The sequence below is a fragment of the Pituophis catenifer genome, unplaced genomic scaffold (genome assembly GCF_029215685.1).
Source record: "Pituophis catenifer annectens isolate HBS135680 unplaced genomic scaffold, rPitCat1.0.hap2 SCAF_4, whole genome shotgun sequence".
Taxonomy (NCBI): domain Eukaryota; kingdom Metazoa; phylum Chordata; class Lepidosauria; order Squamata; family Colubridae; genus Pituophis; species Pituophis catenifer.
Window position 1 is genome coordinate 32421709 of NW_027256884.1, and position 27539 is coordinate 32449247.

At 36.1% G+C, this 27539-nt stretch overlaps 2 protein-coding genes across 2 annotated transcripts; one reads left to right on the top strand and one right to left on the bottom strand.

The window, feature by feature from the left end:
* Nucleotides 1–1157: 1157 nt before the first annotated feature.
* On the top strand, nt 1158–16361 carry UPF3A (UPF3A regulator of nonsense mediated mRNA decay). The gene is made up of 11 exons (XM_070943280.1): nt 1158–1419; nt 2832–2938; nt 4643–4749; nt 5753–5851; nt 5944–6054; nt 9367–9422; nt 9515–9673; nt 11018–11175; nt 13158–13452; nt 14874–14989; nt 16100–16361. The coding sequence occupies exons 1-11, from the start codon at nt 1270–1272 to the stop codon at nt 16155–16157; spliced, it is 1416 nt and encodes a 471-aa protein (XP_070799381.1). The 5' UTR covers nt 1158–1269; the 3' UTR covers nt 16158–16361.
* Nucleotides 16362–17380: 1019 nt separating this feature from the next.
* LOC139317201 (F-box only protein 36-like) lies at nt 17381–22032 on the bottom strand. The gene is made up of 4 exons (XM_070944179.1): nt 21937–22032; nt 21418–21526; nt 17818–17990; nt 17381–17545 (listed from the first exon to the last, which is right to left on the bottom strand). The coding sequence occupies exons 1-4, from the start codon at nt 22030–22032 to the stop codon at nt 17381–17383; spliced, it is 543 nt and encodes a 180-aa protein (XP_070800280.1).
* Nucleotides 22033–27539: the final 5507 nt, after the last annotated feature.

Here is a 27539-nt window from a genome sequence, read left to right on the forward strand (position 1 = left end):
GACAAAACAGTTTGGTGGAACCATAGAAAAACTCAGAAGCCAAACACAGGTGGTTAAAAATTTCAGAGAAGGGATAGAAGAGGAAGGGGTGTTCTTGGTTACCCCTGCAGTTAACACAGTAAGTTTCCTAGCAAGACTTGCAAATATGAATCCCCTAATGACTGAGAAGTTATGGGTGGCAGTGCATATTGAAGCATTTGTTTCGGGACCAGTTCACATAAAAGTAAAGGTTCCATTGAAAGCTGTAATATAAATACTGTTAAGCCAGATCCAAATGCTTTTTGAGTTGTGGCAACACAAGAATTGCATTTATTTATTTATTAGTTCAATTTATATGCCACCCTCCTCCAAAGACTCAGGGGGGCTTACAATGCATTTATAGCAATAGCCTTCATTCTTTTGTATATTCCTGCTTATTAGGATTTTTGGCCCCCCAGAAGCAGTGTTTCTACAAAGTCATTTTATTGCTCCCACAATCCAGGTCCTCATTTTACCTACCTTGGCAGGATGGAAGGTTGAGTCAACCTTGAGCCTGGTGAGATTTGAACTCGCACTAATTGCAGGCAGCTGGCAGCTAAGTGCTACATAACAGCACTTAGTCCGCTGCACCACCAAGGCTTCATTATAGTTCTGAAATTTAATTTCAACTATAGTCCTAAAGCCATATTCAAAGAGGGTAGCCTACTGTTTAACTGTTTTCCATTCTTCATTTAAAAAAAAAAAGGGGGGGGACAAGATCTGTAGATAGGCTGTTGCAAGAAAAAAATGGGATGGAACAGGTGGGCTTGCAGTACATTATTTTGTGTTTCTCTCCTAAGCTCATCAAACGTGCATGCATCCTGAAAATGGGTGTGGAAGAAAACCAAAAAGCACCATCGGCTCAAGTTTTTCTAATCCGGGGTACAAACTGAGAAGAGGCTGTAGCTAGAAATCTTGATCGTGCCATACATTATGAACCTGATGGGTTATCGGGCGCTTAGAAGAAATTGGACCAATTTCGCAGCCATGAAAGACGACCGGTCCAGCACGCCCGAGACGCCGCTTATCGGACTTGAGAGCCTGGGCGCTGCTGGGACATCCCTTAGCAACCCCAACCCCTTGCCCGATCCCCTAGCTCTCGCGAGACCCTCTTTGGGCACGGGGGCTGCTCTCGCGATGTTTCCCAGCAAAGGTTGGCGGTTGAAAGAGGAGCGAAAGGAAACCGGGCTGAAGCTTTAAAGCGGCGGAGTAGCGAACGATCGCAAAGGCTCGGCCAATAGAGCCGGAGTCATGGAGGCTCCGCTTCAGCGAGAATCCCCACGTCGCGTGTCAGAGACGCCGTCCTCCTCTCCGGGGCCTCCGCCCCCGCCGCCGCCCCCGCCTTCCAACCTGCCGCCGGGCAAGCAGCAACGGGAAGAGAAAAGAGCGGCGCTGAGCAAAGTAAGAGGCCGGCGGGCAAAGGGAGGGGCTCCCTCCAGCACCAAGGACAGCGAGCTCGAGGAAGGAGCGGCGGCGGAGGTGGGGGGGGGAGTGGGAGGAGCTACCGCACCTGAAGCGCTAAGGGGCCTTCGCGAGGGACAAAGCGGGGGTGGGGGCGCACGAGACCGCGGCCCGGGACACACGGAGGGGACGGAGCGATGTTGAAAGGGCTGTTGGGCTCCGGGTTCCATAGCTTGGGTCCAGCCCCGTCCTGCCCAGGAAACACGGTCCGCTTTGTAAAGGAGATATTGTCCCTCAGGGTTGACATGAGGGGTCTTTGGTGCTCCCTGAGCTTTCTTGCTTTCTTGCAGAGGTTTCACTACCCAAACTAGGTGACATCATCAGTACTAGCACTGATAGTCCCAAAGGACTATCAGTACTGGTACTGATAGTACCAGCTGCCTGCAATTACTGCAGGTTCGAATCTCGCCAAGGCTCAAGGTTGACTCAGCCTTCCATCCTTTCTAAGGTAGGTAAATTGAGGACCCAGTTGTGGGGGCAATAAGCTGACTTTGTATAAATATAAAAAAGGATGAAGGCTATTGCTTAGCACATTGTAAGCCGCCCTGAGTCTCCGGAGAAGGGCTGCATATAACAAATTTTTTTTTAAAAAAAGTGCTTTTTTTTCCCCAAGAGTCAACTGGACTTTCTGTTTTTTCTTTGAACACGTTTCACTTCTCATCCAAGAAGCTTCTTCAGCTCTTGGATGAGCTGAAGAGCTTGGAGAGCTGAAGAACTCCTTGGGTGAGAAGCGAAACGTCTTCAAAGAAAAACCAGAAAGTCCAGTTGCCTCTTGAAAAAAAGCACCTTTGGGACAACCCTGCCCTGGATGACTGAGAATCTCCGTAGACATTTAGCACTGATAGTGTTACCTAGTTTGGGTAATGAAACATCTGCAAGAAAACAAACAAGCTCAGAGAGCACCAAGGACCCCTCACGGGTCCCCTGCTTTGTCCGCCTGGAGCAAATAGAACCCTTCTTTCAAATCCTCATGAGGACAGAAGCAATCAGTGCAGCCATCTCATCATGATGATCATCCTTGTTCTTTACATCATGTACCCTCAGAACTCTAAAATGGGAAAACAGGTGGCCATCCAAGTGGGATTAATGCAGCACCACCCACTTCAAGACAGAACTGTCAGGAATGAGGGAGGCTGAGAGATAAGCTAAGGGCCCAAAGTTATAGCTGAATGGCATGTGGACAGCATTGTGCTTCTCAGGAATATTATTTAAAATAATAATATTTCTAATGGGAGGTGTATTTTTTTTTAAAAAAATGCAGATCAGCAACAGTAAGCTTGTTTTGAGTGTATTGCAGGCACTGACATGAGAAAAACTGTTGTATGTCCGGTTTTACCTGTATTGTTTTGCAGGTAGTTATTCGCCGGCTTCCTCCTAACTTTACTAAGGAGCAGCTAGAAGAACAACTCCATCCACTTCCAGCTCATGATTATTTTGAATTTTGTTCCTCTGATCCCAGGTGAAGCATTTGTATAAACCAAGACAATTGTTTATTTCATGTTTGTCTGTTGCTATTAACTTAGGATGCATTTTAGTTAAAATGTTTCTAATACAAAGGATGTATAACAGTACTCTATTGTTCATTAATGCATATTTAATGCTATTCATTCTGTACAGATTGTGCTGCTGTAATTATCATGGCACTAGAACTCAAATCAATGAAATTGATTTGTGGGAGATTCACAGCAGGGAGCAGGAATCATGTAGGGTTTGGATATGTTAGGAATATTCTCTCGTGCATATTTGAGACATTAAAATTTACTTTTTCTAACTGAAAATAGTTTAAGAATGGACAACATTTGACCATTCTAGCCAGATTGAGTGGATCTTCTGAGAGATTCATCCATCCATTCATTATTTCACCTTTATTGAGTTATAAAAAAAATAACTGAGTTATTTTTTGCAAATAGCTCAAGGTGGCAAACATATCCTACACATCTTCTTACACTTATTTTCCCCACAACAACAGTCCTATCAAGTGAGTTGGGCTGAGAGAGAGTGACTAGCCCAAGGTCATCTAGCTGGCTTTCATGGCTAAGGTGGCACTAGAACCCTTAATTTCTATACTGTTTCTTTAGCCACCAGCTCAAACTAGTTCTCACATATATCTTCTTATGTGAAGAGTTGCAACTAAATAAAAGTAAATCACATCATATATTACTACTGTCTTCTCTAATGAGTTATCAGGCTGTTATGGCCATTTCAGAGACTGGAATGTAAATTTTTAAAATCTGGATTGTTAATGGATCATTGTTCTGTGATATGATGTTGTGTTTCTCAAAAAGTAATTGAAACGTTCATGGTTTAGAGAAAACTTTGTAATGTCAAATAGCACAACTACTCTGCTTACAGCATTCTGGTTGTTTGATTCTGTCTTCATGAGGACCATGATTATTAGTACAAAATAGATTGAATTTTGCCAATGTATAATTTTTTCCTATATTATCATAAGTGTGCAAGATTGTGAAAGGCAGCAAAAGGAAAGGGAAAAGGGGAAAAACCACAGATTTGTTTTTCTTATCCAAATACAAAATCTTAAGTTGCTTGTTTATTATAGCATTGTATAACATTATCACTATCATATACCTGTGTTCACAGACTAGGGTCATATACCGCAGTAGTACGATTTCATTATTTTGTCATACAGTATTGTGGCTTTAGAGCATAATTTATTATTTAATATCTTGTACAAACTTAAACAGTTGCAATCTATTAATAAACAAAAATTTAATCACACTGTAGTATAAAATGTAACTAGGAAACTGGAGTTCATTGGGAATCAGTATCAAAAAGAAGTTTTAATTTTCATCACTTGATCTATAGCTCAGAATCTTCTCTTTGAATGGAAGGCCTAATTTGATCTAACTTGCTTCCATTGTTTCCCAGGCCTTTTTTGCTCAATTTACTTGCAGCCAAAGTAGGAATGAAGTTATAGTAGCTTTCAAACCTTGAAGGTGAAGTCTGTGAAAACTAGGTTGGTTGAATAATAGCACATTTGCATAGAGGTTAATGATTATTAAGAATTTATAACGCATAGCATTTCTGATGGTCTGTCTTTTCATTAAATATATAGATATAATGGTTGCTTTCTTTGAGACATATATTTGTATAATTTTCCTTTTAGAACTTACACGCAAGTAACTGAAATTCACTCTTGTTGCAGTCTTTATCCCCACCTCTACTCAAGAGCATATATTAATTTTAGAAATCCTGATGACATCCTTCTTTTTAGAGATCGCTTTGATGGCTATGTCTTCATTGACAATAAAGGTAACTCATAAATTACTCATAAAGGATCAATACAAATGTATGGAACACAACAGACCCCCAAATTTATGTTGCTAAGTGAGAAATGTGTTGTGAGTTGTGCCCCATTTTACGACTTTTCTTGCCACACTTGTTAAGCGCAGTTGTTAAATTAGTAACACAGTTGTCAAGTGAATCTGGCTTCCCCATTGACCCTAAGACACTGCAACCATCATAAATATGAACCCATTGTCAAACATCCAAATGTAAATCTGAATGATGATGGGGATGCTGCAATGGTCATAAGTGTGAAAAATGGTCATGTCACTTTTTTCAGTGCTGTTGTAACTTCGAACGGTCACTAAATGATTTGTCATAAGTCAAGGACTACCTGGATCCACAATGGATCTCATTGATGACCATCCATTGAATTCTTGAAAGCAAAATTCTATTTAAATGTGTTTGGTTTTTTGTTACATTCTTTTCTAACACTTAAAGCTTTGGCTATATGACTGAAAGTGAGCTCAAGTGAAGTGTATATTTATGTAAGATATATATATATCTTACATAAAAGTTAGTGCCTTTGTGGTGACTGCTACAAAAATATTCATTGGCATCAATTGCTTTGTACTGTACTTTGAGAGGACACTACCTGGACTACCAGAAGTCTAATCTAAATTCAACAATAGAAAAATCACTTCAGAAAAGGGTAATGTACAGTATTTCCATATGGTTGCTTTAAAAAAAGGACCTTCCTGATGTCATTTGAGTAACACTTAACTTGAAGGAAACTTCTTTGAAGCAATATGAAGGAGATCCTGATGTGATCAGTTACTGTAGATCTGGTGGATTCATAGAAATTTGCTCTTGTGTACTGATTTCCTTTCCTGGTTTGATGCTATGTGTAATAAGCTTGAATCAGATAAAATAGGATAGATAATTTTGATTCTGACATTTGTTCTCAAAAGAACTTCAGTTTTAAAATTAATTGTCCTTTATAATTCTGTTCCTTTGTGATTCTTTAAAGGTTTGGAATATCCTGCTGTTGTTGAATTTGCACCATTCCAAAAGATTTCTAAAAAGAAGCTAAAGAAGAAAGATGCAAAATCTGGAAGCATAGAAGATGGTACACTTTTTTGTTGGCGGTAAAACTTGCTTATTGTAATTTAAGATGAGCTTCTTTTGCAATACTTTGCTTTCTGTATTTTTCTTTCACAGATCCAGAATATAGAAAATTTTTAGAAAGTTATTGTGCTGAAGAAGAAAAAATATGTGCCAACCCTGAAACACTTCTGGGAGAAATAGAAGCAAAAACAAGAGAACTCATTGGTTTGTTAAGCTAATTTTTTCCATTCAGTAATTAAAAGTTTTTCTAATTAGATGTTCATGTTTTACCTTGCTTATTGAACCTCTTAAGTCATATGAAAAATTATGATCATGGCAGCTTTTATTTGTTTTCTTCTATTGAATTAAAAAAAACTCGCTCATGCTTTCTAAAGGACATTGCACTAAGTTCAGACAACGTATTGATGAATTTGGGGGATTATCCATAGAAATATTTTATGGCTAGTCTAGGAAATATATAAAATAGTATTTAAATCCTGAATAAATCTAATAACAAGACACTTAAATACACATAAGTTTTATGAATTGAATGTTCAGCAGTAATTTTGTTTTTGATATTTGAGTAAATGTAACCAGTTAAGTGGAGAGGGACGCAGTGGCTCAGTGGCTAAGATGCTGAGCTTGTCGATTGAAAGGTCGGCAGTTCGGTGGTTTGAATCCCTAGTGCTGCGTAACGGAGTGAGCTCCCGTTACTTGTCCCAGCTTCTGCCAACCTAGCAGTTCAAAAGCACGTAAAAAATGCAAGTAGAAAAAATAGGGACCACCTTTGGTGGGAAGGTAACTGCGTTCTGTGCGCCTTTGGCGTTTAGTCACGCCAGCCACATGACCACGGAGACGTCGCTGGCTCTTTGGCTTTGAAACAGAGATGAGCTCCGCCTCCTAGAGTCGGGAACGACTAGCACATATGTGCGAGGGGAACCTTTACCTTTACCTTTACACCAATTAAGTAGAATTTTTTTCCTGTGATCTTTGTTATTTCATAGCACAGGTGCCTACAATTGTGTTGTAGTATTTCAGTGCTATCTTCCTTTTTTGTATAAATGTTAAGATTCATAAAAAGGACATTAACATAAAGTCAACCCATAATTAAAATAAGTTAGAAAAAAATAAGAATATGCTTTGGACAATAATGTCAACATACCATTTAGAAATATATCTAAAAGGATAGAGAGAGTCAGAAAAATGACTCCAACATTAAATTTGTCATTTCATTAGATAGTGGTTATTTATATATGTTCAGTTGCTAAGGCAAGGAATTAATAATCAATCAGTACTAATTTTAGCATTTTATGACTCTTCATATTTGTAGAAAAAGCTAGCTAGATTATATGAAGGTTCCCAAACATTACTTGCCATGACCTCTTAAAATGATAATTTAGTTTATCTGATATCCTTCCCCCATTTTTACAAAATGAATAATTTCATTTTGCCTAGGAGTGGACAAGAAATAAATATACCATTTTTAACAATTAAATTATAATCTATATATCAAATAATATGACCAAAAACCTGACAGCTTTATAAAATAATACTTTTCATTGCTGCTATACAACAAAGCATTGAAATATTTTTAAATGAAAAGGATGAGCTTACTTCAATTTGCATAATTTCTCAAATCTGAGTTATATATATTTTTTGGCTAGCCAGCCTCACTTCTTGTACCACTTTTATTTTTATGGTAGTTATTTTTTATTGTGATTAGATCTCTTTATAGCAATTACTACAGAATAATCTAATCGTTTTGTCAACTTGTCTGGACAGAGTGGGTGTAAATTTTAACAGAGATCCAGTTTTGGGTGCACATGCTGTGCAACTTCTGCACCTAAAGCTGGAAGCTAATAAGATTATACTTTGCTCTTTTTTTTCCACGTTGCTTTAACAAGCTGATAGTCCTTTCAGTTAGGCAGAGCAAGTTCTGATCTAGAATCAGCAATCTAGCTATGGATGTGCAAGCCAAATGGATTCTCCATGCAAAGCCGGAATCCAGTTTTAGATGAGCAAAATCTGTGGGATTGCGTGTGCGAGCTATCATTGAAATCTCAGCAATGACTTGCTTCAAAGCTGGCTTCCTCCATACATTGAATGGAGGATATGAAGTATTTTTCAAAAGGTATAGAACTGTCCCCCAACTATAGATTATTAATTTTTCATTTCCCCAGACCAAAATGGCTGTGATTTCTTTTACCATCCTTGAGTCATCAGCTCTTTTAAAATTGTTCCCTATCCTCATGTTATTTACACTTGTGGGCTGATATTTATCAAGTTGCCTCTCTAATGGTACAGCCATTTGATGGATGCATGTAGAGCACTCACTGTGGAGATATTGGCCTTGAGCAAAGTCCTATTGAGAGTCTTGTATATTATTATTTAGTAGTGAACTAAAATATGAAAATTCAATGCCATGTGTCCCTCTAACTTACATTAACATTCTCTGAAGGGAAAGATTGTGAATAGGATGTTGAGATGAGCAAACACTAGCTGTTGGAGGCAGGATTGGGTTAGGGTTAGGGTTAGGGTTAGAGTTAGAAGCAAATTGGAGCCCATCAGATTGTGTTAGCGTTTTAGTTAAGTGCCTGCCCAAACAAAGCAGAAACATGTTCTGGCGTTGATCATATTCTGTGTGTGCAATCCAACCCTCCACACCATTTGCAACCACAGTCAAATCTGCTTGTGACCCCAATCCACCCGGGTTATAATAAAAAAAAATACTTGATTATTAGTATTTTCATGTTACATGCTTTGAGTTTTTAGGGAAGAGTTATAAAATAATAGGTTATTGTTTTAACCTGAACTCTCTAAATAGCAGTCATCTAGACATTAACATTGGTACCATTAATAGCTATCCTTTTGTGATCTCTTATCTTTGAAATGGAACTTTGTCCTCAGTAATATATAAAACTATAATGAATTGATATAGAAATAATTTCCAGTTTTTTTCCATGGCTGCATTTGATTGTTATTATAACTCTGCCAAAGAGTTCTTCCTTATTTTTCCCATTGAAGTAAAAGAGTAGCATACACAAGTGATTTTTTTCTATATTGTACTCAGCAGTTAATTGTTATTAATGTTAATAATAGCTATCAGTAGCTATGGCGTACTGTTACAGAAATTTGAAGCCTACATTTTGCACAAATGTGCACTTTAATAATTTAAAAATAAATAAAAGAGTTATAAGGTATAAAAATCTCATCCATCAGATCAAAGGTGAAATAAATGGTTTTTTTTTGTACTCTAATTATTGAAAATAACAAGGAAAAATATTTGTTGGAAAAAATAAAAATTATTAAGATTTCTATATTGGTATTGCAACTATGAGGCTTATTTTATTGCTTTTTAAACTCCTTAACAATCTGATAAATTGGAATATAGACAAATGTTTCTTTAGTAGCCCATGGATTAAATGAAATATTATTAATTATGTCTTATTAATTATCTTGTTAAATCTTATATGTTAACAAATATAAAACATGCTTATTTTAGGAATGGAACACTACATCACATTTTTTGTGTTTTAGCTAGAAGAACCACCCCACTTTTGGAATATATTAAAAATAGAAAATTAGAAAAACAGGTATGTTAGCATTTTGAACTACAGCTTAAATATTGACTTCAGATTTTTGTAATAGTAATATAAATCAATGCTAACCTTTTCCAATATTTCAGAGAATTCGAGAAGAGAAAAGGGAAGAAAGAAGGAGAAGAGAATCAGAAAAAAAACGGCTAAGAGAAGATGAGAAACGGAAACGTCGAGAGGAAGAAAGACGCAAAAGAAAAGAAGCTGAGAAACAAAAGAAAATTGCTGAAAAAGAAATAAGGATTAAGGTAATGCAGAAACTGAAAATATATTTTTCAGAATGTTTTCAGTGCTTTAATGGTACTAAACTTTCAGATTAATTCATGTTTTTGTGAAACATTTTTTAAAATGATAAATACATTTATGCAATATTTCCCTTGCAAAGAAAAAAGTGATTTGTAAGTTTTATTATGGAGAGCCAGAAATAACATTTATCTTCAAAACTGAAGTTATTTCCTCCATATGCAAGATAATTGTGAAGGGAAACCATTTCCTTCACTACACTGCCAGACGTAAAAATTATTCCTAGGAAACTCAGCACCTCTGATTCATTTGAAAGTCCTGTATGGCATACTTGATTTATGTTACCCTGTTTCCCCCAAAATAAGACATCCCCTGATAATAAGCCCAATCGGGCTTTTGAGCGCATGGCAATAAGGCCAAGTGCTTATTTCAGGGTTCAAAAAAATATAAGACGGGAATTCAGAGAAACATGGTATTTGTTATTTTCTATGTTATTAATATATTGTTAACTTTCTACAAATCGTAAAGATTTGTGGAGAATTCAGTAGGATTTGGAATATCAAGTATCACAGGGCTGGTTTAGCTTGTAAGATGAGCTTATTTCAGTGTATTCTTATCCTTCCTCCTGTCTACTCTTCTTGAATGAGGATGAGGATGAGGCATTGGAGTTTTATAGAAAAGTCCCATTACTCAAGGCAGAGTTGCATTCTAAGATAAATTAATTTAAGAGAGCTCATGGGGAAAAAGTTTCCAACTTTGCTTTTCCTTCATCTCAAATGCTTCATTAGAGGCATTTCAGGTGACAATGGTGGAAAAATGGCAACTGGAACATTTTATTTATTTTTAAAAAGTCATTTATCCTAGCATTCAAGGTATTGTTAACACAAAAAAAATGGATACTAGAGGACAAACTGTAGAGTATATATTAGATGAGCTTGGCCGTGAGATCCAGATGAATCTTAATTTTACCAATTTAAATCCATTGTTTCCAGAAATCTATGGAATTGGCTGTCAGAGGGAATAATGAGGAACAATTGAATTAATGGTTACTTACATCTGGCCTACAGTAGAGCTGTTTTCTTTGTATGTATGGGGTTTAGGAGACTATTTGGCAAATAATACTAAATAGTGACAACATAACAAATAACTAATTTCACCAAAAGCAATGGATAAAACTCAGTTTTATGCGTATTTATAAGAAACACATGAAAAAGATCAGTAAAAACACCCAGATGGTATAAGAAAGGACTCTCAATTCTATCCCCTGAACCTCATCTCAGTTATGGTTTACTGCCTTGTTACCTACTTGATAAATATAATAACTACATGTATATTCAAATATTCTTTAGCTTCTTAAGAAACCTGAAAAGGGAGATGAACAGACTACAGAAAAGCACAGAGAAAAAGAAAAAGGTGATATTGAAGACAACAAATGGGAGAAATCACCAGGACATGGGAGTTTAAAATCCAAGCCATTGGAAGTTCCTCTAAAGGAACTTAAGGAAAAGTGAGTATTTCTTTATTGGACACTTTTGATCGCTGCTTTAAATCTTGTTAATTCCTTTAATCCTGTGAAATTAAATTTTTAAAACTGCACAGCAATATATTAATTTAACTCCTACAGTAAATCATTTTGTTGAAGTTCTTGTATGGTGAGTGGCAGAAGAAGCCATCATATGCTAACTTTTATTTTCCTGGCCTAGATCATAGAAATGTAAAGCTACAATTCTCATTTCATGATTATAGAATATTTGATAATTTATATGTCACTTTGCAGACTGATTACAATGAAGAAACATTATGAAAATAAGAAAATGTTCATTTTTAAAAAAATATTTGGTACTTAATGCTTCAACCATCAGATCTGTAGCAGAGCTAAAGAAAGAAAGTAAAATTGTTGCCATTTTATGAAGTTGATTCAATTACACTTTGGCAGTCCAATAATAATTCAAGAGTCATTCTACTAGACTAGACTTATCAGAGAGAGAGAGAGAGAGAGAGAGAGAGAGAGAGAGAGAGAGAGAGAGAGGATGGAGGATGGCTGGCTGGCTGGCTGGACAGATGGACAGACGGCTGGATAGATGGTGAGAGGTGCTAAGATTCTTACAATATTAAGAGTTGGTACCTGAACATTTGTTCCCTTTTCTCATTTCAGTGTTTTATTTTTTTCCGTCGTTTATTTTAAGACATGTAGGCAGAAATATTTTTTATTGATCTGTAAACTGTAGGGGGAACTTTTCCAGCTAAAACATGGGGTATAATTTTTTAAAATAAGCTTAGTTAACTGATCTCAGTCATTGGCCTGATTGCGGTAAGACACTTGTAGACATTAAAATTCACAATCGGCATGTAGTCTGTTGAATTTTTTTCCTTCTAGCACATTTCTTCTCTTTTTCAAATTTTTGCATAGATATGAAGCAGAAGCTGTATCCCACTGTATTGAAGTACAGAAGTGTGGTTATTAGAATTCTGTAATGAAAATGCCAAATCTTAACTTCTTTCAAGCAAAAACATTCTTCTTAAGGAAAAGAAATGAATGTAGCAATCTCTTGTTTCATCTCTCTATCTCAAAACTGTTTAACTAGCTCCTCCAGATTAAAATATATTTGCACATTCTATTAGAAGAATATGATACCGTACCTCTATATTTTATTTTATTTTATTTTATTTATTGATTTACTTTTTTTAAAAAAAATCTAGATTAATTTACCTTTTTAAATTGCCAGGTATCTTTATATACTATTCCTGAGTCTCCTTACTATCTGATTCAGTAAAGTGTCCCTTTCTCTGACAACTTATAGTGGGACATTATCTTAATTAGGAATAAATGAAATTAGAATGTAATTTCTAATTGGGTTCTTCAGAATCAGTACTTATTAATTCAAAAAGATGCTCACTATTTACTAAAAAGTTGGATGACTCTAGCAAAAATATTGCTTGATCATGGGAATTTTGGTATTACCCATTAGACTACCACAATTTCTTTTGCTTTTTCAGTCAGTTCCATAGCTTTTAATATCAGAGGATTAGAAAGAAAAATAAAAAAAGTATTACAAAAAAGATTTAACCAAATGCTTAAATTCTGGAATGAGCATTTACAATATACACCTTTATTTTTTATCATTTCCTTTTTCAACTGAATGCAAAATATAAAATTAAATGCAGGCAAACCTCCTTTTATTATTATTCTTCATTAAATTCATATGCTGCTCAACTTGAGGTTCAAGGTATCTTTGAGCAGCCACGTAATAAAACATACGACTATAAAAATAATTATAAATATAAAAAGAGTTTAAAATAACAAAAGATTACAACAAACTAAAAGAAAAAAACACAGGTTTGGAGTTGAAAGGTGGTGGTGCCTTCTCTGTTATTGCACCAGCCATCTCCAGCCAACAGCTTCTCCTTTTGTGGCATCACTAACTATAATATAACCAAACTTATGTTCACTTGATTAATTGTTCAAGTTTACTCATCTTTAAAACACAGATCACAAAATGACAGTGATAAAGAACAAAGAGATTCAGAGAGAAGATTTCGTGAAAAAGAACCTGAGAGACAAAGGTATCGGTTGGAAGATGGCCGAAAGCACAGAACTCACTATGAATTTGACAAATATGTGAGACGGAATGAAGATGAACCGAAGTGGGAGAAAGGGTACAACCAAGACCGAGGAAAGAAAGTGAACTACAACTACAGCTTCACTGTGGACACAGTAGACAAACTGGGTAAAGAGGACAAGTGTGATGACATGGCATCCAAAAAGGAGCGCATAAGAAATAAGGTTCTTTTATTCATTTAGGATAATCTTTCATTAGTAAAATTATATCAGGGGCACAGAGGATTTGCTTTTGACATCTCAGCATGAAACTTTTAACAACTATGTTAAAATAACATGAAAAAAATCCACATTTTATAAACTAAAGCAGTTAAGATACCCCTGCTGCTTATTTACATTTAAAATAAAATTATTACAAAGCCTTTTTCTTATGATTTTTTTTTCTTCCTAAAAGAAAAAAATATATTCACCTGCTATACACAACTGAGTGCTTGCTGTCTTAATGAGAATTTACCAGGACCTAATCCACTCCAAAAAATCCTGACCTTACCTATTAATACACTATTACTAAAAAGCCTATTAGCCATAGTAGTCTAATAACACTGGTGCTGATAAATAACAAAGCACAAAGCAATTTCATGTGAGTGCCAGGGCAAATTATCCCTTAAAAAAAAGGCAGAGATTTATTTTTCCAAACGTTTTAAAAGAACACTTACTCCGTAAGAGCCTTATTGTTGATACTTCTGTTTTTAGAAGATGGGTATTTTCTGATATGGCACTTTATTCTTTGGCTGTATGCAGCTGCAGCAAAAAGAATGCCTTGCCTTGATGATGTAGCAGCAACGACAGTACTATCCATTGTGGATCACGCAACTTTGTCAGTTGCAACCTGATTATAATGAGTTAATTTATCAGGAATGTGAAGCTTTGCTTTAAACATGTTTTTTGAGAAGCATATCTAACTGATTCCAAGAAGTACATTCCCACCTCAAGTAAGTGTCTTTTAAATTGTGGATTAATCTTACACCATTGGTTATAGGATTACATCGGAGTTGTTGTTTTTCTCCTCCATTCCATTATGAAGACTCTTCAGCACTGAGCAAAAAGCTGCAAGATGATACATTTCTGTAGCACTCTTATATCCTGATCTCCATGCTTATTAGCTAGACAGGCCAATGTTAGATTAGCTTGCAATTGTTAACTGTGTGTGCCAGAAACTATTAAGTATTTTTTGTTTGAATATTATTATATCCATATTTGTATGAATTTAACTAGCAATTGTTCTACTGAGCATGAGTGGGTACTCAAAAATTTTCCATGGGTTAGTTTGGTGCCATTTGTCCTCCACTTTTTTCTTAGGTTGTTTTCTCCAAAATCTTTTTAGTTTGCTTGAATACTTGCCTCTCAGTGGTAAAAAGAGAGAGAGAGAGAGAGAGGGAGGAGGGAGAGAGAGAGAGGGAGGGAGGGAGGGAGAGAGAGAGAGAGAGAGAGAGAGAGAGAGAGACTAGTTCTTATTAAATATAAGTAGTAGCAGAAATATTTCTTTATATATTCATTCATCTAGGCTGCATTGAGATCCCCAGTGTAATTAAATAGTTTTCTCAGAGCTTTTATATTCTTTCTTTATTCTTTTTTTTTCTGCACAGGATCGCCCAGCCATGCAGCTGTACCAACCAGGAATTCGCATTCGAACACATATGGGACCTACAAGTAGGTTCTATGACTGTGCTGAAAAAACTTCTCAAGAAGTTTATGACAGGAGGTATGAGGCAGACAACTCAGCTGGTGGTAGTTCTGAGAAGAGTGAAGATGTAGAATAAAATGGACATTCAGCTTTAAGATTTAGTGCCCTACAGAGAACTGAATGTTCTTAGAACTTGGCCGGCATGGCCAAGAAAATTCTAGTAGAGCAATTTCATTCCTTTTTAAAGTTTTCTGTACGGAGTTTGGACCTCATGAAACATCACATAAAGTAAATATGAATGTGATTTTTTTTTAAAAAAGGAAAGGATTTGTCAGCCTTGGAATCAAATTAAAGGTGGTTCTCTTCTTTTTCCATGTATGAGAATAGTATGCTGTCAGCATATTTGGAAAAAATATGATTTCAAAATGTCTATAGATACATACATGGTCATTGTATGTATTTGTGCTAGGATTAATTTTATACGCATCACTAACTTCTGGCACATTCAAATGTGCATCTCTTTGCATAATGGAAATTGTTTTTCTATATACACAAAGGGTATTTTGATTTGAGACATAGGGAAGTGATTTTGAGGCAATATAGCTGAAAATTATGCTAGATTTTAGAAGGTAGAGTTTGGAAGTTCTAGTAACCCCAAACATATTTTAAATTGCTGTGTTTTGTATAAAACTTTTAAGAAATTGCCACATCTGCTAAACAAAAGGAATATATAAGATATTTATTTCCAGACATTTTCACTGAAATGTATTTACTATCTTCTACAAATTACATTAACTATACACTTGCAGTCCCAAAGGTGCGTTTCAAATGTTTCCATAGACATTTTCACACTCCCAGATTTGTATGTATATACAAAAAAGTGTTGTACAAAATATATTTATATCTGTGGGTGGAAGAAAGAAATTACAGTATCTTAGATTTGGTCCTGTCAGTAGTTTTGTCCCAATATGTAATAATTACAGCAACTACAACTCTTAATATGAATCATCAATATGTTTATAATTAATGCAATGTTTGCATCATTATCGTAGGACAGTGCTTAATCTGCTATAGGATCATGGTTAAAAGATACCTTTACAGAAAGAGGTTGATGAAGGTAGTTTGCAAGGATATAATGGCACAACATTCATGTGATTAAAAGAGCTGTTTAAGGCTTATTTCTTTCAGGACCTTCATCTCTGCCCTCCAACCTCATACATCCACCAAGAGAACAGCAACAATTTAAGCAAAATAGTTTTCAATGGGGGGTATGTGGACAAGGGAAGGGTCAGCACTAGCTTCTGGCCATTCTTTATAGGACTTCAGAGAAAACAGAGTTGTGATGAATGGGTCTACCCTATCATATTTAGCCTCTTTTCAGTGTCATAAAATGTTGGGTAAGTGTCAAATCTATTTTTAACTTTCTTAAACTGCATTTACCTTTCATTCTATTACCTGAAAAAAGGCTGACTCAAGTCTGAATCTATAATGCAACATTGGCCTTTCATGAAATGACATTTTCAAAACCTTTTGCCTTTTTTCAATATGTGGATTTATTAGTTGTTTTTTGTATATAAATATTTCATGAAATATATTTTTACATGGCATTGATGGAACTATTTTGGGTTATAAATAGATTATACAGCAGAATGCACTGTACCTGCCACAGGTTCCCTCTGTTCATTATGCTATTAGAATACATTGTGATAAGATATATCTTCTCATTTTTTGTGAAAAAAATTATATCATAAGGGCAAGTCATAAAATCAAAAATGTTGATAATGTTAACTACTTTTTAATCTTTTGATTTTTTATTACTGTATTATCAACATTTGTTTTAATGTAAATAAAATACATTTTTGTTAATTTCAGTCATTGGAAGATTAAACTGAAATCTAGTCATCCAAATATTGGATTGCTTTGTTTTTTTAACTTCTGGTGCAAAAATGTGTATGGAAAATAATTTATAGGATCGATGAACTTGTCCATTAGCTGTTTATATAATTTCTTGTTTTCTGAATAGCTGTTCTCTCTTTTAACTGGGGGAGATGATACAACCATTGTATGTTGAGTTGTCCTGTAGTGCATAATGTTTCTGTTTAAAGAACTGATCATAATTTTTTTTAAAAAAATATGAATTATAAGCTCTTGAAGAGTCATCCTCATTTAACTGGGAAAATCATTTCTCATTTAACTGGAAACTAAACACAATAGGCTATCTGGGCACCCTTTATATAGTATGAAACTGTATCTCCCAGAATTCCAAGCTAATACAGCTAAAGGATTAAAATTCTAAGTTATAATACAGGCATCTGAAAAGATAAATTGATGTATCTTGAGAAGCGTATACAGTAGAAGAATGAAGAAGAAAGGGGCAGAAGTCACAGGTGCTATGAAACATTTATGGTCCAGTGATGTTATGCAGTCTGAATAGTACAGTCTTTATTAAGAAGATATGAACTCAACATTTTAGAAGAATGTGGTGTGCCTTCTCTGCATCTGTGTCAGATAGCCTTTTCTTTGATGAAAATTCCTTTGCTTTTCATAAGCTGGAAATTTGGCTGACTGTAGATCAAGAGTATATTTATCTTGCAATTTTTTTATTCTTTCCCAAAATTCATCGGTGTTACACAGCTGAAAGATAAATATCTACAATGCTTATTATATGCTACTTATGAGTAAATCAAATTATCATCTTAATCAAAATAGATGTTTATACCTCATCTCCATTGCATTAATTCTTAGTTTTTTGATATATCTCAAAGCTAAGTGTTTTCTCTTTGTACATTATAGTATTAGTTGACTTAACTTATAACTTCTGTACCACACCGTATAAATTATAGGCTATATTATGGCAATTATTTAAAACGGCAAATCTATTTTAAAATAACAATGAAAGTTGTTACCTGCTGAAACTTTTTGCAGGTTTTTGACAACTGTTCAATATCCTCCAGATTAAGAAATGACATGATATGAACAATCAAATTTTCAGGCATTCGAACTAGGAAATCGTAGTGTCCTTGACACAAGTTGAGAGTGTACTTCAGCATGCTTTTCCCAAAAATGCTTTGAACTTGCTCTGAATGAAGTAAATAGAGGGGGAAGGGGAGACACTTTTAGCACATGTGCTGCAACAATAAACACTATTAAGGCTGTGTATTATGGTTAGAGCAACATAGCGCAAATTCATACTCTAATAATAAAGGTCATTGCAAAACACTCATCATCTCATAAATTGTGGAGATGGTTGTTAAATGAAACTATAACTGTACTGCATTGTTTTTTTCAACTTTGATACGTTAGCCTTCCTAATTAAATATCTACAACTGAGGAGAAATAATTTGGAAAAAGAAGCTACAAAGAATGAAAAGAGAAAAAACTCTACTATATTAAAAGATGGAAGACAGCAATAAAACTTGGTTGTATTTACAAAAGAATAAGATTCATGGAACACAATGAGGTTTATTTTTGAATGGAAAGAGTTGTTCTGCTTGTAATGATTGGAATTATTGTTATTTGGTAGATCTGAAGAGTTTAAGACTACCTGATATTGATATAAAATGAATCCTATTAGTGGGGAGGGGGAGATGAGAACTCTGGAGGGACTAGTCATTAGGATATATATAATACTTGATTTAAGACTGCTTTTAAAGAGTTAGTAAAGCTAAATTTTATCAGTTTTATTTGATGTCTCAGTTGTGTCCAATTCGCATGAAGAAATCTTGGTGTGTCCCTTCAATGATAAAGCAACTTATATCATATTGTAATTACATAATATCAAACAGAATTGTAATTTTAATTGGAAGGGGAAATTTGGAGAACTGGAAAATTATGTTTACAAATATGATTGTTTGTAAGAATTTTATTATTACATAAAGTGTTAATTGTCGTTCTGAGTAGATGAGATAGAACCTACCTTTTCTATGTCTTATGTGTGTTTTACCAATACTTGGTAAAAAGTGGTATGAAAGATGACACAGTAGGTTCCCCCTTTACTATAAATACTCTAATAAATGTATGACTTATCATGGCAAAGAAATCTAAAATATATTTAGTTATATATACATACCATGACCATATTTCAAGGAGATATTGAGATGGAAACCTATATTTTTAAATAGATTTTTGACACCTAGTCAATCACAGATATTTTTATTGATAGTTTTAGTATGGGATATGGTTATTCAATAGGGCATTTTTATGTCAACCCTTTATTGTACACCAGTGTAGAATAAAATATTGGTGATATAAAAGTTAAATAAAAACAAACATGCCAGATTGTCAAGCCTCACTTAGATTGATATGAACTAGAAGGCTTGAAGGCAGAGCAAGGACATAGCTCTTGATAAGAATTTTTGATTCCAGTTACTAGAAAAGCCATTAATAATCTAAAAAAGTACCTGCTGGAAACTATAAGACTGTAAGACTCAAGCCATTTATATACAGTGGGTGAATTTTGCTTTTCAACAGCATTTATAGTCAAGGTCTTATATTAATAACATCTTAAGATGCTCTGCTAGATCAGACGTGCCCCCAGTGATATCTCTATAGTTTATAATCTGTGGTCATCAGTGTACAAGCCAATTGCTTCACCCTATTTGGCATTTGCCATCAGATGGTTTAATACAATGATTTAATACAAGTTGTTGGAAATTATGTTCCTGTAAATCTGTCAGAACAAAGCCTATTTATTTATTTATTCAAATATTATTTAGATATATAAATACCAAATTCAGATATCTTAGTACCAAAACCACCCAAGATATATTAACATATACATAAGGAAACATATTAGCACTACATAAAAAGCAAAGTGTCATGATCTTGATGAAAGAAAATGCTAACTCTGGATTGCCTGTGTACTTCATATGAAAGTTTTCTTCTTATCCTTGGATAATTATGACTAAAGCATTTCTTGTACATAAGCAATACAGATATACATACAGCAGTACTTTGCACTCTTGAGAGTTTTAAAGTTTCAAATATAAATGAATTTGTCCTGAAGTATAATTACAATATTTATCATGAAAGATTCAAGACTTTGCTTCAGTATATGTACTTAAGATATTTGGAATGATGAACAGATTTCTCTATAGTAACCACCCCCGTGCAGGGGCAGCACCAGTCATTAAGTACATAAGCAGAACAAACAGCTGATTCTATAAAAGGAATGAATAAGTGCCCCAGAAACAAAGAGATTAAAAAAAAATTAAATGAACTCCATGGAAAGAATCTACTAACTGCTTGGCACTGCATTTCATTAGTGTTAAGTAGTTCTTGGAAGAAATAAGGCTTGCTAATATATATATTCTGTCATTACTTTTTAAATTTTTATTTAATAAGATTTATATGGTGGCCATCTTGCTATAGTAGCTAATAGATGAAAATATCCTATCTATACATTACTGAAACTCCTTTACCTGGGCAAAACACTACATTGTAGGGCAACAATTTTTGAACCTAGGTAGTTCAAATAGGCTAACTTACAAAATGTTTCCAAAATCCAGGATCTGTGACACCCAAGGGAAGGAAATTTGGGAGAGTTGTGGCTTGCTTTAATGCTGCTGGGCCACTGCTGTTTCATACACTACTAAACTAAAACATGAGGCCCAGATTTACAAATAACATAAAACAGCTTCAAAAGAAATTAGGTGTTATAAGAAGTGACAAGAATAAGAGACAAGTAGAAATAGTATGCAAAAATAGATCTTCGTAAGTTCAGATGAGTTATAGAAAAGATGAGTTATGCTGGTAAATGCCGTTTACATTTATGTGTACCTTCAGAAGGTAAAATTTCTTCGAGTGATTTATATGGGAACATGTAGGAAGTTTGACTTTACCTCCTGCAGCAATCCTAGCGCAACAAAGATCAAATCTCTGTGCTACAAACAATAACATTAACAAACAATAACAAAAAACCAGTCTGATCTAATGGCTAAGGCATCAGGCTAGAAGCTAGGAAACTGAGTTCTAATTTCATTTTAGGAATGTGGTTGTCAGGTTTCCAAGTAACATCCCCAACGAAAGAAGACTCTGAAGCTAGAAGTTCCTCAAAGTTCCATTTTATTAGAGATGTCATATTGGCACATCTGGGAAAACCCGAATCTGAAAGCTTCCAGGTTTTCCCCACCCAAAAGAAATTCCAAGTTCTTGCACCCACATGTCCATCACATGGTCCAATCAATGAACCATCCCAACTGGAGATGCCTCCCAGTCACATCACTCCAAGTGCAGGGCAGAATGTCCTTGACTCTCAGAGAAAATGTTATTATGGCTAGATATCTCCCCAACTCCACACAATCCCCCCTCCCAGTTTCCGACAGCACTAAATGTGGCAGCCCTGAAGATCGAAAGAAAAGATGGCTTCCAGAGCTGACAGAGGTTCTGCCGAGCTGGCTTTGGGTTTTTAAAAGTGGAACCTTGAGTGAATGCAGTGTGACCGTGTGTGCGTGCATGTATAGAGAAATAAAGAGAGATACACAATTATTTTCCTGCTTAATACTTGCTATGTAATTGTTCATCCAATAGAAAATTTCTGTGTGTCCTCTTCAATTCCTTTGGGAAAATCTTTTCTTGATTAGGTCGGTAAGTAATTTGCCATGATCTCCAGATAACCTACAGCATTGAGAATTTTAAAAAGAGTACAGTAAGTTATCCCTTTCCTATTTTTAAAAAAATCTAAACAAAAAGCAAGAAATTGAGAACATCATTTGCAACCATTTGTGTTTGAATTACATTGTGTAGGAAAAGAGTGGTAAGACACACGAATGCCGTTATTTCTTTTTGAGTCCATGACTACAACCCACCACCAGATTTATATATATAGACATAACTCGACATATCTGCCAGAATGGCTGTTTGGAACTGCTATCTCTTTTACTTAAGATTTTGGTCTCTTAACTGACTTAACAGATGCTTGACTATACAGAAGATCAAAAAGTGCAGTTTTCTCATATCTCCACTTTTTTCTTCAAATATACAGTAAAGGTTCTAATTTCAGAATAATGAGATCTATGCCATTTTACCTCAGTTTTTGTGATGGTGAAGTAGTGAAAATCTTTCTGTGGAGCGGGAGCCTGAGTTTGAATTTCACAAAGTTTCTCCTGCAGTAGTGAAGACATTCTGTGTCCCAAAGTTGCTTCTATGCCTTCTGTAGAGCTTGAACTCAGCCTATTTTATATGCTCAAGAAATAAATGGCTGGCTTGTGTTTACGTTACTGAGACCTGTTTCTTTACCTAAGGAGGGTTCCAGTGAATGTTTTCATCACCAGTTGGGCAATAGTAAAAACAAAAAAGAAAAGCTATGGGTCGGTTTAATGTTTGAATTGGCCGTGGGGGGGGGATTTAAATAACACCATGCAGTACAGTAATGCCTGCCTGCCTGCCTTCAAGTCAATCTTGATTCCTGACTACCTGGACTTGTCAGTTTTCTTGGCATGTGGATTGCCATTGCCTGCTTCCTCGGCTGAGAAATAGTGTTTTGCTCCAGGTTACCCAGTTCTAGGGAACATATGTGTATTTATCACATTTGTAGACCAACCACTCAAAGTGACTCTGGGTATGTACAAATTCAAAACATAAGTCAGACAACAATCAAAAATGAAAGGTTCAAACAGGAGATAGCAAATACTGTTAACAAAAAAAAAAAAAATTGAACCCCACCATGTCTTAGCCCAATATCTGTGGAAGAGCCAGTTCTTCAAAATTTATCTAAAATATCCATTTCATTGGACAAAGATGTACCAAATGTGTGCTGAACACAGCTAAAACAAGCAAGCAGAAAGAAACCAGACAAAGTTTCAATCCCCTTTCCCTACCCAAAACCACTTTCTTTTTCACTGGCCATATTCCAGTGACAAAATGGGTACCTTTAGTAGATATAACAGTCACAAGCTATTAAAACACTTTAAACAAGCAACTGTAGCTATTCCTAGAAGCTGCTGTTGACTGTCATTCCAAAACGGGATCAGAATAAGCCTAGGGAATGTATTGTGCATTTTAACAATGTCTAGAAGAGTGTTTTAATTTGGCACTTTTAAAAATTATTTGTTTAGCAGAGTGATGGCATTCGGGAAAAAACTGTTCTTGTGTCTAGTTGTTCTGGTGTGCAGTGCTCTATAGCATCGTTTTGAGGGTAGGAGTTGAAAGAGTTTATGTACAGGATATGAGGGGTCTTTAAATATTTTCACAGCCCTCTTTTTGACTCATGCAGTATATAGGTCCTCAATGGAAGACAGGTTGGTAGTAATTGTTTTTTCTGCAGTTCTAATTATCCTCTGAAGTCTGTATCTGTCTTGTTGGGTTGCAGAATCAAACCAAACCGTTATAGAGGTGCGGATGACAGACTCAATAATTCCTCTGTAGAACTGTATCAGCAGCTCCTTGGGCAGTTTGAGCTTTCTGAGTTGGTGCAGAAAGAACATTCGTTATTGTGTTTTTTTTATGATGCTTTTGATGTTAGGTGTCCATTTTAGATCTTGAGATATGGTAGGTAGAGGTTCCTCTCGCACATATATGCTAGTCGTTCCCGACTCTAGGGGACGGTGCTCATCTCCGTTTCAAAGCCAGAGAGCCAGCGCTGTCCGAAGACATCTCCAAGGTCATGTGGCCAGCATGACTGAATGCCGAAGGTGCATGGAACACTGTTACCTTCCCACCAAAGGTGGTCCCTATTTTTCTACTTGCATTTTTTACGTGCTTCCGAGCTGCTAGGTTGGCAGAAGCTGGGACAAGTAACAGGAGCTCACCCCATTACGTGTGTTCTGCCCCAGCTATGGACCCCAAAGAATGCAGCACACACAAAGTCTGTACAAACCTTAGTTTACTAAATTAAATCAGTCTTTTTCAAACAAAGGCTGTTAATTAACTTTCTTAACAGCCTACAAGAATCCAAAGAATAAACAATCGTAATCTTACTATGGTTGGCAGAAAGTCCAGAAGCAATTTGCAGAGAACTAAGATCAAGATGCGAAAGAGAGTGAACGAAAGTTGTTCCCTGCAGTAATCCTCCTTCCTTAAATAGGCTAAGGGAGTGGCCAATTAGTCCCAAGCCTTACTCTTGAGGAGACCTCCTCCTGAGGAGCCACTCCTGCCTTTTGGCAGCTCTGCGCGCCCATGCATCGAGAAGAGGCTCCTCCTCTTCTTCCTCTTCACTTATGGAAGCTTCTGGAGGTTCTGAAGGCCCTGGCTGAATCCCCGCCTCTGGTACCACATCTTCTCCAGCCTCCTCAGTGTCCAACTCGAGTGCCAGCTGCGCAGGCTACTGGCGCAGCACCACACCAGCCTCCTCGCTGTTGGAATCAGTTACTAGCTGCATAGGCTGCTGACGGGCCACAACGTGGCACTAGGGATTCGAACTGCTGAACTGCCAACTTTTTGATCGACAAGCTCAGCATCTTAGCCACTGAGCCACCACATCCCTTTGAGATATGGTAGAACCTAGAAATTTGAAGGTCTCTACTGTTGATACTCTGTTGTCTAGTATGGTAAGAAATGGTAGTAGGGGAGGGTTTCTCCTAAAGTCTACCACCATTTCTACTGTTTTGAGCATGTTCAGTTCCAAATTGTTCTGGTCGCGCCACTAGGCTAGTTGTTCAACCTCCCATCTGTATGCAGATTCATTATTGTCTCAAATGAGACCAATCACTGTTGTGTCATCTGCGAACTTCAGTAGTTTAACAGATGGATTGTTTGAGATGCAGTCATTGGTATATAGAGAGAAGTGGGGAGAGCACAGAGCCTTGGGGTGGGGGCTGTGCTAATTGTACAGGTATCTGATGTGATTCTGCTTAGCTTCACCTGCTGCTTCCTGTCTGTTGGGAAGCTTATGATCCACTTACAAGTGTGTTCAGGTACTGCTAGCTGGTTTAGCTTAGTTAGAAGAATGTTTGGAATGATGGTTCATAATCATACTTTTAATCACAGCGGCCATCTTCTTACATAGATGCAGAAAATTAAATAATTAGTTAAGATCAGGTCTCAGAAGGAGGCAATGGCAAACCATTTTTGAAAAACCTTGCCAAGAGTCTTGTCCAAGCAGTCTCCAAGAATTGTGGAGGGAAAAATAAACTGCTTATTTAAGGAACTCAGTACAATATGAGATTCCCAGTTACAGTAAGATACAACTCAAACCTTGAAACTTAAAATGGCAACTTTGCAGACCAAATTAGCATTTGCTAAACAAACTTGCCTGAACTTGCTACTGAGTTCATGGGCTCTTTCTTCCAATTCAACTTTTGACATAGTTAATTGCATGTAGTTGATGGCTTCCATTGAAATCAATGGAAGTTTGAAATATTTAACCTTGGCTCAATCATATCAATAGTTCTCTTCTATGTTGCTGTAGTTAGGATTAGAAATATTTTCTAGAATGGTTTTGGATAAGTACCAGGTTTACCTTCAGCTCCACCCCAGCCATGGGAACTCACTGAGAGTGTGAGCTAGTCACTCTCAACCTAACCATCGTCATAGGGAGGTGGTTTCAGAAAAAAATATATGAATCCTTTGAACATTATCTTGAACTCCAGAAAGGCAATACACAAATAGATTTTTTTTCTTCCATTCAATCATGTCCAATTTTTGGAGATTGCTAAGACAAGGCTCTTGGCAAGGTTTTTCAGAAGTGGACTGAGAGAAAGTGACCAACATAAGATCATCTGACTGGCTATGTGTTCAAGGCAGGACTAGAACTCATAGTCTTCCAGTTACAATAATTCTTTCACTCATATGGTATAAGTTTATGGACTTTAATAAGAGAGCCTAGGTCTAGTGATTAAGGCACCTGGCTAGAAAGCAAAGGCCCGTAACTTCAACTCCCGCCTTGGCATGAAAGGCAGCTGGGTGACCTTGGGCCAGTCACACACTCTCAGCCCAATTCACCTCACAGGGTTGTTGTGGGGAAAATAAGAAGAGGAAAGTGTGTTGGATATGTTTGCTGTTTTCAGTTAATTTGTAAAAATAATACAGGTGGGATATAAATAAATAAAATAAATCATAGCATATTTTTAAAAGGGACTTACAATAATTCTCAGGTCCAGACATATATGTGACTTCTACACTTTGAATATTGTTTTGTTTACACTGACACATACTTTTTCTTTTAATGTTTTATCTAAGTAAAAGAGAAAAAAAATCTCTTAATAGGCGTATCTAATTTCTCAGACCAATCTGTACAGTACTTCAGTTCTAGTAGTTTACTATTGATTGTAAAGTTGTCAGCCACTAGAGGTCAGCAGACTATGCTTTAGTCGACCAAAAAAAACCTGGATAACCCTCTTTACCTAAAGGAAAAGTAAAACCAAATTAACCATAGTAACTATGGCCATACCAGTTTTACAAGCCTTGGAAAATACAACTGTCTTTTTTTTAAAAAAAATGTGTAGGCTTTTACTTTATTCCAGATTTGAAATGGAGTTTCTATGTAGCAATTAGTCCTTATTCAGAATTCTGAGATTATCTTTTAAATTTTCTTGAGTGATACATGAAACCAGATTTTCTTTCCTTTTCCCTGAATTTATTTCCTTACAATTCAGTCCTAAATAGATTGGCTTAATACATTATGCTAATCCATTTACTAAGGTTTAACCACCACCCCCTCAATTTGCTGGTCCAAAGGTGATGAGCTTCCGGACTAATTGGGTATGGAACTCGTTGCCATTGGATTGATGCTCACACCATGAAAGCCAGCCTTGATACACGTAGTCCTCAATTTATGACCATTCATTGAGTGACCATTCAAAACTATGACAGTGTTAAAAGTGACTTATGTCCAGTCCTCATAATTATGACCATTGCAGCACCCCCTGCCATCACATTATCAAAAATTGGGTTCTTGGCAACCTGCACATTTATAGTGGTTGTAGCCTCCTGCAGTCATATGATTACCATTTGCAACTTTCCCAGTGGGTTTCTGTCAAGCAAAGTCAATAGAGGAAGTCCGATTTACTGAATAACCACAGCAAAAATGTTAATATAATCAGGCATTGTCACTTGAAGGCTCACTTGATTCCATCCAACCCCTTGACAATTGTGGTTGTAAATCAGGGACCACCTGTATACAATTTCCTGCATTTGCACAATATGCTTGCTAATTCATTTGCTATAAGCCACAATTTTGGATTCATGTATCAAACTAAACAAACAAACTTTTCTAGAGCATGAGCCACACTTGCACTCTGAATATATTGCATTTGTAAAACTGCATGAGGTTGCAGTTGAATAGTTAACAGATGGGACAAAATCCCTAGCTTTAATTTTAAAATATATTTAAACTCTCCCCCCCCCCCATTTTTGTCATGTTCATTTTTTTTAATGGCAGGTTCTAGAGGCACACTGGTAGTAAGCCAGTCAAATCTTCATTGTGTAAAATTGTTTTGTGCGAAGTTACCAAAGCAGAGTGACATTTAAAACACTAAAATTTATTGTGGTATAAACTTTAATGGGCTTTTAAGCATTAATTAGCACCTCATTCATACATATATAATTTGAAAATAGAGCCCCAATTAAATACTAGTGAATTCACCAATGAAACGTTAAGTATCTCGCCTTGGTGCATGGCAAGCCTTGTTTAGGATACTTGGATTCAAATGTATTCAGCTCATGAGGAGTTTCATCAATAATAATATTCCTC

What these genes read in the sequence shown, in the direction of transcription:
- LOC139317201 (XM_070944179.1), bottom strand. Translation starts at nt 22,032, where the DNA reads ATGTCTTCACTACTGCAGGAGAAACTTTGTGAAATTCAAACTCAGGCT. An exon ending in ATTGGATGAACAATTACATA is followed by an intron (nt 17,991 to 21,417) that starts GCAAGTATTAAG and finishes TACTTCATTCAG; the next exon opens with AGCAAGTTCAAAGCATTTTT. An exon ending in CCTGCAAAAAGTTTCAGCAG is followed by an intron (nt 17,546 to 17,817) that starts GTAACAACTTTC and finishes TTTATCTTTCAG; the next exon opens with CTGTGTAACACCGATGAATT.
- UPF3A (XM_070943280.1), top strand. Translation starts at nt 1,270, where the DNA reads ATGGAGGCTCCGCTTCAGCGAGAATCCCCACGTCGCGTGTCAGAGACG. An exon ending in TTTTGTTCCTCTGATCCCAG is followed by an intron (nt 2,939 to 4,642) that starts GTGAAGCATTTG and finishes CTCTTGTTGCAG; the next exon opens with TCTTTATCCCCACCTCTACT. An exon ending in CTAAAGGAACTTAAGGAAAA is followed by an intron (nt 11,176 to 13,157) that starts GTGAGTATTTCT and finishes TTTAAAACACAG; the next exon opens with ATCACAAAATGACAGTGATA.